This window comes from Phaseolus vulgaris, chromosome 9, assembly GCF_000499845.2.
Source record: "Phaseolus vulgaris cultivar G19833 chromosome 9, P. vulgaris v2.0, whole genome shotgun sequence".
Taxonomy (NCBI): Eukaryota; Viridiplantae; Streptophyta; class Magnoliopsida; order Fabales; family Fabaceae; genus Phaseolus; species Phaseolus vulgaris.
Window position 1 is genome coordinate 8501704 of NC_023751.2, and position 9562 is coordinate 8511265.

At 31.0% G+C, this 9562-nt stretch overlaps 1 protein-coding gene across 2 annotated transcripts; it reads right to left on the reverse strand.

Annotated features, from left to right (window-relative positions):
- Positions 1 to 609: 609 nt before the first annotated feature.
- Positions 610 to 5472, reverse strand: LOC137823117 (autophagy-related protein 18c-like). Of its 2 annotated transcripts, none has more exons than XM_068628243.1 (6): positions 5375 to 5472; positions 4798 to 5004; positions 3328 to 4175; positions 2789 to 3047; positions 1985 to 2108; positions 610 to 1122 (listed from the first exon to the last, which is right to left on the reverse strand). In XM_068628243.1, the coding sequence occupies exons 3-6, from the start codon at positions 4120 to 4122 to the stop codon at positions 1032 to 1034; spliced, it is 1269 nt and encodes a 422-aa protein (XP_068484344.1). In that variant the 5' UTR covers positions 4123 to 4175; positions 4798 to 5004; positions 5375 to 5472; the 3' UTR covers positions 610 to 1031. The 2 variants fall into 2 exon arrangements, with proteins under 2 accessions (XP_068484344.1, XP_068484345.1); XM_068628244.1 differs by having other exon boundaries at positions 5303 to 5375.
- Between the last annotated feature and the right edge of the window lie 4090 nt (positions 5473 to 9562).

Sequence of the window (9562 nt, forward strand, 5' to 3'; positions counted from 1 at the left end):
GTACAGTCTATTCCTTTCTTCCTTGTACTTTTACCCACCAAATTACTTGGTTATAGTTGAATTGAAGATTATATATACAAGAAATAATTACTAAGCAAGCGGTTCTTTAACCAAGAAAGAAGCTGTTTGGTTAGTGATGATATGTTATATAAAGAATTCAAAAAATTAACCTACCACAGTGAAAACCAAATAAAATTATAACTCTAATGAATTGCATAATTAGGGATGGTGCTCCTAGATTATGAAATTGTTTTCTCAAGTTTTACCGATTGGTTGATTCTTCTACAACTTCATTTTCAAAAGACCAATAAAACAACTATTTTTTCCTCCACCATACTTTCTTTTATTTTCAATTTTCTATGTTGAGAGCAGGACTATCAATTTAAATAATTTATACATTTAATCCGGTATAATATTGTTCAACTTTACCTTTTATTCCCTATACTGAAATTATCCATTTTAATCCCTATAACTATTTGTAATCTCTTTTAGTCCCCTAAAGATTAAACTTTATATCGACAAGAAATCAGAAATATATATGCGAAAATTAAATTGGATGATTTTAAGTATAAAAACTAAAAAGTGAAGTATGTTAACTATAGAACCAAGTGAAAAATTTAACCTATTCATGTTACTTTGACTCTGTACAAAAGGAATGATAGTCTCAGACCTAGTCCAAGTTGATGGAATATCATTGAGGAGTTCCAAACACAACTGAGCTGATACACGTGACATGAATGTAATGTACCCATGTAACATGACAATGTACTTCAACAAAACATCCACGCGACTGTGGTATAAAAGAGATATCCAGTAAGTGATTTATTTGTGATGCAGCTGCTGCTTTCTCCTTTTCAGTTTAATTTGTTCCCCAAAATATACAAGGTATTCAACAATGTATCTCCAGATCCTCCAATACCGGGAAAACATTTTTACACATGGAACAGTTTATTGTCTGGTGCTGGAACACATATTTACAGGGCTTGACGAGAGCTGTTGTTTGACAAAGATGTTGACAAACTGGAAATTGTTTATGGCCTATTTTCAATTTTTAGGAAACGAACATACTCCTGTTGCACCATCTCTCCCCCATGTACTATATCAAAGCTGCATCTGTAGAAACTGATATCAAAGAACACAAGAGAGAAAAGGTTGTGAGTGAAGTCAACAAGAATTAAGAGAACTAAATAAAGCTGATATAAAATAAAAACAAGGGAGGGATCAAGGGTTGTAAGGTTGACAACAATGATGAGAACTAAGTTCCTTTAAGTGATTTGACCAAGCTATAAGGGAGTGATAGACAAGTGACATACACTGAATATAGAGTTATACATCTATATCTCTCTTTTTGAGGCAAAATGAAATCAACTTCAGCATGAAAAGGAGCAGTATGTGGAAACAATTTATACATAAACAATAAAGCTTCCTCCATGAACTCCATTAAATATTTTATTGTAGAATTTCATAGAATTTTATAATCATGCTTGATATTTCCAACCTGGTGGCGTCAATAGGAAGGGTAGATGTAACAAGTATGCAAGCTTACCCCTCCTAGTGAAGAGATTTGTTTCTAAGATCCAATCCTGTTACCAGGCAGCAACCTTAGGTTGTGTGCCAAGGCTCACCCTTTTAACAAACAATATACTTTCAAAATAGTAAATATCAACTATTAAAGTAGAACTTAAATGTCTACTTTATCTTTCATCTAATATGCACAAACACCAAAATAATAAGTTCAGACGATCCATGATAAGTTTGCTTTCTACAGAAGGTTATTCAGTGATAAAATTGCATAGCTTACCTGGATCACCACTATATATTACCTAAATTAGCCATTAATCTCAACAGCACACATCACTAAGGTATTGTGTTTATCTTAATTTTATTTGAAAATGATAATTAAATATCAACGACTCAGTTTCAGAAAAAAAGGGCGGTGGTGGAGCATACACAACTGGTAGGCTCACAATAATAGTACACATACCTCCCATTCATGCCAACAATTATGACATCGTTCTCAGATCCAAATGCCACAATTAAATTGGTGCTTTGGGGCAAGCGGAACTGCGCAAATGACCACTCTGAGCTAAAATATTTTGGTAAAAGTCCTACAACATATGAAGGAAAAATCATAAGCATACAAAAAAATCATGCAGAATGAATATTGTGCAAAATATCCCGACATAAAAGAAACGTTTCAGAACCATGAGCAGATTTACTGAACCGAGATCCCATATCTATGGGTTCCTGTAGAAAAGATTATGTTAATACGATAATGATTTGAAAAGACTTTGATTCTTAAAAGGGTAATGCCTCGTCAACAACGGTTATACATGAATAAAAAAAAGCACAACTAATGTGCTGAGCCATTGATTACATTTAGTGTGCAGAAAATATATCCCTGAACAAATCCAAAGGAAAATTGAAAGGAGACAAAGAAATTGGCATTTTTTCTTATATAGGAATAAACAATCAGAACAAAGCAAGAATGCACACACAACTCCTGGGGGTAGAGAGAATGATGATTCTTTTTAATCAATGTGTTATCATGATCACGTTTTATACCTGCACTTCTACAGAAATAGTAGACTTCAGATAGATGATTTGAACTGAATTGAATAATTCAGTCAAGATCTCCAATCTATACAAATTACCATTTAAAAATCAAACACACAATGCAACTCCCTAGATAACTATTCAAATGGGTAAACTGAATAAAATGACTGAATCACTAAATTATGATGAGTCCAACCGCTCACAGCATTATACTTAAGAAAATTTATGTTACCTCTCATGAAAGAAAACGCTGAATTGGGGTTGGCGCCAGTATTTGGAGAAATCAAGGGATCCATAGAAGTAGAAGAATTCTGATGAAACAGTGCAGGCCCTTGAGCAACATTTGGCTGATTCAAACTATCCTCCCCAGACACTCTCACTCTCAAACTGAATACATGAACAGTGCATTTGTCACTTGATGCTGCCAACCACTGAACATTTGGAGAAAAGGCTATACTGTTGATTTCAGCTCTATCTGCCCCTCTTCTTACCTACATGCAAGAGTAAATGCATCATCGAGTATGAAAACAAAGGAGGAAATTTGCTAATAAAGTATCAAATCAATTCCTACCCAAAAAAAGATGTAACTTTTAGAATTTTTGTGGACAACCCAAGACTATTATGGTGTTAAAGCTTTTTGTAAGGACAGTAAAAGGTTTAACTATAAACCATGCTAAAACATTATTATTGTAACTAGACATCCAAGGCTGCCAAGGAAACTGGTATATCCTAATCATATTTATGAATAATAAATCCACTCTGTACACCTACTTCTTGCAATTGAGTTCCGTCCATTGTATTGAAGATTCTAATTAAAGTGCCCGTTATACTAGCAGTTGCAAGAAGGAGTCCATCCAATGTCAGAGTTAAACATGCAATTTGAGAATCATGAGCACTGATTAATTTTGTCACGTTCAGTCCAAAGTGTTCAACTCGAACTTGTCCTTTGTTTAAACCTGGACAAGCCAAAACAAATGTATTTGAATGGTGTGAAAGACAGCACAGCCCTCTAGGATTTGCCAGAGTTTCAATCTGATGAAGAAGCTTCAAATCTGTAAAGTTATAAACATATATCTTGTGCTCAAGAACAATTACAATTCGATCCCTTCTTAATTTCACTCCTCGAACTTCAGATCTAAATGTAAATACACCCATGCACCTGCTCTGATAATCATCCCATATCAAGACTTTATTTGGTGGGTAGTGTGAATTAGCTACGGAACCAACAAGTGCTAGAAGATTGCAGCGGAATAGCATCTCTACAATTTTAAAACCACCACTTTTCATATCACGTCTGAAAGTTTCTTTGCAAGGTTTACAATTATAAATTCGAAAACCATGACTTGTTCCAGCAGCAAAGCAACGATAGTCCTGATTCCATGTTATTGAGAGCAAGTCTGTGTCATCATTTTCATTCATGTCTCCAATAGGCAGGGTAAAAGAAGGAGAGGCCCCACCATTGGGGGATGCACTATTTCCAATCCTTGAATTTGGAAATATTCCTTGATATATTGAACCAGATGAACTCATACGAGATAACGGTGAACCTTCCATCCTTTGCTGCATTCGATAACTTCAGTTAACCAAGGTAGAGAAAGTGAAGTGCCACAAAGTGATTTCTGTTGAAACAGACAAGAAAAATTCATTGATATTACTTTAAATGAATATTTAATCACATTCTGGAATGCTTACAAGTTAAAAACTGGAAAATGAAAGTAGTGGGAGGAAATTGAACTCATACTAGCAGATGCAAAAAAATAAATTGTAGTTGTCTTCATACATGTTCTACAATGACTGAGTGTGTTAATGATGTGAATGTCTTGATAAATAAGTTAACAAAAAACTGAGTTTTTCCTAAACGTATGCTTTTAGAGACAAGAAACAAACACACTTTTACAGTTTAGTCCTTTCCGATCTCATTTTCTTGATAATATCACATATATTCAGCATCTAAACCCTAAACGAGAATCAGATTTTTAATGCAGCACAGTTAACCCGATTACTTGGGTCTCTATTTCACCACCTAGTCCCAACTACGTCCAAGATTTTGATGACCCTTCAAAGTTCAAACAGACTAATCAGTAAAAAACATTTTTAAGGCAATTTATCAAGTTTACCTAACAACCAAAATGTTCATACAACTCAGGGATCAAAATTCAAATAACTAATCATAAGCTGATAGCAGATTTATTTCTTATCATAATTTTATGATGCTACAGGTTTTGAAAGAAACCAGTTAACCTGTAATTGCTCAACCAAAAATGCTTATTGTAAGTGCTCATCAATCAAATGCCTCCACTTTTACATCTTGGCATTCTTGCATGTAAGGGTAGAATTGTGATTGGACACAAGAGAATATCAGGGAAGCAATCACTGAAGCAACTCTGACCACCAAAGACAGTAAATTCCAACTCTTTCCAGCAACAAACTTCACTTGGTCTCGCCTGCCTGCACATACCCCGTAATAAAAAATATTCAATATTGAAAAATATAAAACCTTCAACAAGAAGCAAAAATTGACGAAAAGCATTTGCTTCCCAGTAGAGGGTGTTCAAGAAGGGAAGAGGTTTATTTGGGTTTTGAAAATCAAATTGAAAAGCAATAAAACTGAAATTCCCAGTAGAGGGTGTTCAAGAAAAAAGGGCATCATAAAATCATCAAAGCAAAACAATAATAAGAAGAAGAAAAAGAAAGAGAAGAAGAAGAAGAGAAATTAAAATGCACAAAATTGCATGATATGTGTTACAAAGAGCAAGGAAGTGGAGATCAAAATGGTGAGGGTGAAGCAGAGGGTTGTGTTCATAATTCAGAATCATACCTCTATCTAGCTTCCTTCTTAGTTTGTAATTCTTTGTTTTCTACGTTTTATACAGGACGATTTCCTGGATCCATCCATATTCATGTTTCTTCCCTTATAACAGTATGAAATTTAAAATATAGATTATTAAAATAATCATGATTAAGAAATATGTGAAAATTTATTAAATGTAATTAATTGGTAGGTCTTTAACTTTTTTTTTAAATTTTAAATGCATACTTCAATTATTATTTTAATAAAGTCCATGGAATTTTATTTAATTTTTAATTAGGTCTTAGTGTGTTTTGTTGTGTGTGTTCCATCCATACACAGTACCGTTGAATTTGTTTTCTCAAAATTTATTAAAAGCAAATAAACAGTTATATGATATATAGAAAAGACAAATAATAACTAATTAAATCAGTTTAAACAATAAACCAAACAGAATATCGAATTATATATAACATTTATTTATAATATAACAAAATAATTAATTATATGTAATATCTAGTTATATATAGTTTCTATTAGTAGAAACGTGCACATAAATGCATCTTAACTTTTTTTAACTAGAAAACATATGCAATTATAATTTATTATTATTATTATGATAATTGTTAAATAAAAATATTAATAAATTCATATTAAAATGATAAAATATATGCATAAAGTAATTATATGTTTTTAATTTTCATAATTTTTTATTAATTTGTATTAAAATTTATAATTTATTACTTTTTATAATATTTTATTATAACTAATTTGTATAAAGAAAGTTAAGTTTTGGGGAAGAAAATGTGCTTTTCCATCACTTTCACTAGAATTAAGTTAGAAGTCTTTAAGAAATAAGTTTTTTTTTTCTTAATTTTTTTTTATCTTATTCATATTTTTTTTTAGTTTAGGTTAGTATTTTCTTGTTATGTTTTATGCATAATTTTATTTTTAATTGATTCAATTACTTGATTTAATTTTTTTGCATTAATTGCATGTGTCTAGAAAATCTTACTGCATGTTTTTTGTTAGGTTCCTGTGTCATAGTTTGATTTGGTTTTTCATATTTTAGTTAGTTTAATTTTCTTATTTGAAGTTGTTTAGATTTTTGTTTAGTTTATTTATTTGTTCATAATTTTCTAAGTCTACAACATGAAAATCAAATTATGTGCTTTGTTATTCTTAATTTGAGTTCTTTTTTCCTTTTAGTTCATGAGCAAAGTGCTGAATTTTTTCCCCTCATAAATACAGGTGCAGACCGCAAGGTTATTAGTCCCATTTCTTGAGTTTTTAAGTTGAATCATTGTCTTGATCATGTTATACTTTTGCTAGTTGATTTGGAAATGAAATTAAGTCTAAGTTGTGAGTTGATTGCCAAATTGAGTGGAGAAAAAAAAAATATTCTTAAAAAAAAAGTTCATTAGGTCTCATTTTTCTTTTATTTACTTCTTCTGCTACTGATTCTAGTTGGTACACCACTATATCTTCGGTATTTGAGCAGTAAGGGTGAGATATTTGCAAAAAATATTCTAATGTCTAAGTTAAAACTCAGTATGAGAATAATAAATATTGTTTAATGTGTACATTTATCTTGGTTGGTGTGTCTATTTATGAAGTCATGATGAACCTCTAACATTGGGTCTAGATTATGGTAGATTATTGCGTTAACCTTGAAAAATAGGTGTTATTTCGTACCATGATTAAGTTAATCACATTGTGTTAAAAACATTTGTTGGATTTATAAAAGTCATGTCTACCACGTCACCCATGGGGTGTTTAGTCAATAATACCGTCTCAAGGGTCCTCGATGTTGTATGGTACAAAAAAAAATAGCCTCATAATTTGAAAAGGAAAATAAAAAATTTTAAAAACTGAAAATAAAAGTGAAATGTCGAACCATATACAACACAAAAGTAAAGAAATATAGCAAATGATGCCACACAATACACCCTTTGTGCATTTGCTTGTTATCTTTCAGTGTACAATTCTTTTTAATTCCATATTGAAACTGCAGGTATGTGTTTAATATGTTCTTGGTTCAACTTGCATTTTTTTTATTTTGTTTTAGTACTCATATTCTATACATATTTCCTAGATTTTTTTTTACTGTCTTCTTCTAAAAATGTCTTAACTTTTGCTTGTCTTTTCTTTCTTTGAGTTTTGTTATCCATATGTTTTCATTTGAAAATTGGTCATTCTTAATTGATTTATTTATTTATTTTAATTTCTTGTTCTTAAGTGGAAGTAAAAATGCTTAACTCTTTCTTTTCTTCTTGAGAGTTGACCTCTCCTTAAGGTAGTATTTTAGGTGTTGGAGAAGAATAGTTGAAGCTACTTTTATCGTCACTATAAAAGGAAAAAGGACATATTGAAGAGTGGAACCACGAAACACTTGAGAGAAAATCATAATTGAAAGTTGGATCAAAAACACATAAAGAAAAACAAACGAAGCAATAAAGCATATTAATGACAAAATTTCCATCACAAACACCTAAATTCGTCATTAAATCCATAGTGAATCATGCCTTTGTGTTGTAACTTATTTTGTCACAATTTTTTTTTTTGTAATTTTATTATTTCTGAACTTTCTCTCATTTCTTTGGCATCTTTGAAAAAGGTCTCGGGTACAATTCCATCTTTCATGTTAAACATTGTAATAAAAACGCTTAGACTTGTGGAAGTGTTCCAATGGACTCACAAGTGTCACTTGGACTTTCATGTTAGAAATTCATGTAGTTTAGTTTGAGTTTATTTCCTTTTAAGTCTTCGTTAGTAGTCTTAATCCGTGACGAAACTAGGACTCATAAAAAACCTTAGTTGACCTTCATTTGGTCCAAATAGGGGTACATGCACACACATTGGAATGTTTTTTTGTTAAAAGTTATCAATACATTTATGTGAAAACCTTTCAAACTTTAAGAAAATATTTTAATAAAAAATGAGTGTTTATTCTCATTCTAGACATTATAGTTTGCATGGAAGCTACGGGGATCATAATGAAGAATTGAATTGAAGAGATCAAATTAGAAACTTGAGAGAAAATCTTAAAAGAAAATTTGAAAAAGGAGATAAAGTAATGAATGAGATTAGAGACATGTTTGCTCAAATCATGCAACAAAAGGGAGAAAAGGATAGGAGCAAACATGATAAGAGATCATATGGAAGAAAAGAACATTATAAAGAACTTAAGGTAGACATTCCTCTCTTATATGGAAATAAAATATTGAAGAATGTTTAGATATATGAAGGTTGAGAAACTTTTTAAACGCCATCAAGTAGGTGAAGAGAGAAAAATGTCCATGACTACTTTAAGTTTTCAAGAATATGCAATGTCTTGGTGGAAACAAAGGCAATATGATGTTACAATTAGAAGAAAAATTAAAGATATTGAATTGGGTTGAGTTAAAGGTGTGCAAGAGAAGAAACTTTGTCTTACCTTCTTATTAGAAGAATAAAAATCTTATAAAAGAAATGAAAGAGCTTGTAGAAAAAGGAAGAAAAATTATAGCAAGAGAAAAATGGTCTATAAGAAGAGAGAAAGAGTTTAAATAAAAAATCAAGCTTTTATTATAATAAAAGAAGAGGAAGAAAGAAAAAGAAGAAGAAGAGATGTTAAAAATTTTCAAAAAAAGAAGAGTCTCTTATAATACCTCCTACAAACATAATTAAGAAAGAATTCTTAAAGGGGGTTTGTAATACTTTGAACTCTTTTTTTTTTTACTTAAATCATGATTTTCTCAAAATTGTACAAAAAATCACTTTATTTTATTGTCGCATAGCACAAAGCAATTAATAAAACAAAGTAGAATTTTTTTTTTTAAAACAATGACTCATTAGAAACATTTATTTTTAGTTTTCTTTTAGTAAAAGAATTTATTCCACTTTTGTTTGATGCTTTCTTTAGATTAATATTTGACACCAGAAGAAAATAACAAATAAACAAAGGTTATTGTCACTGAACATCATTAGGATTTAAGGACAGATCATTCTCAAGAGGAAGGAAATGGTGGAAACCATCCAGCCTCAAAACCATCGGTTAAGAGGATAGAAGACGATGAATCCTCATGGAAGAAGACTCTACAAAATACTAGATTTTTTTTCTTTTTTCTTACTCTTGTAGAAATTGTATAGGTGTAGTTTATTTTGTATTCTTTTTAGGATATCATAAAGAAATAAGTGGAATTCCGTTGGGCCTTGATTTACTCTTGAAAAGTCAGC

What these genes read in the sequence shown, in the direction of transcription:
- LOC137823117 (XM_068628243.1), bottom strand. Translation starts at nt 4,122, where the DNA reads ATGCAGCAAAGGATGGAAGGTTCACCGTTATCTCGTATGAGTTCATCT. An exon ending in AGCGTTTTCTTTCATGAGAG is followed by an intron (nt 2,109 to 2,788) that starts GTAACATAAATT and finishes CATATGTTGTAG; the next exon opens with GACTTTTACCAAAATATTTT. An exon ending in ATTGTTGGCATGAATGGGAG is followed by an intron (nt 1,123 to 1,984) that starts GTATGTGTACTA and finishes CTTTGATATCAG; the next exon opens with TTTCTACAGATGCAGCTTTG.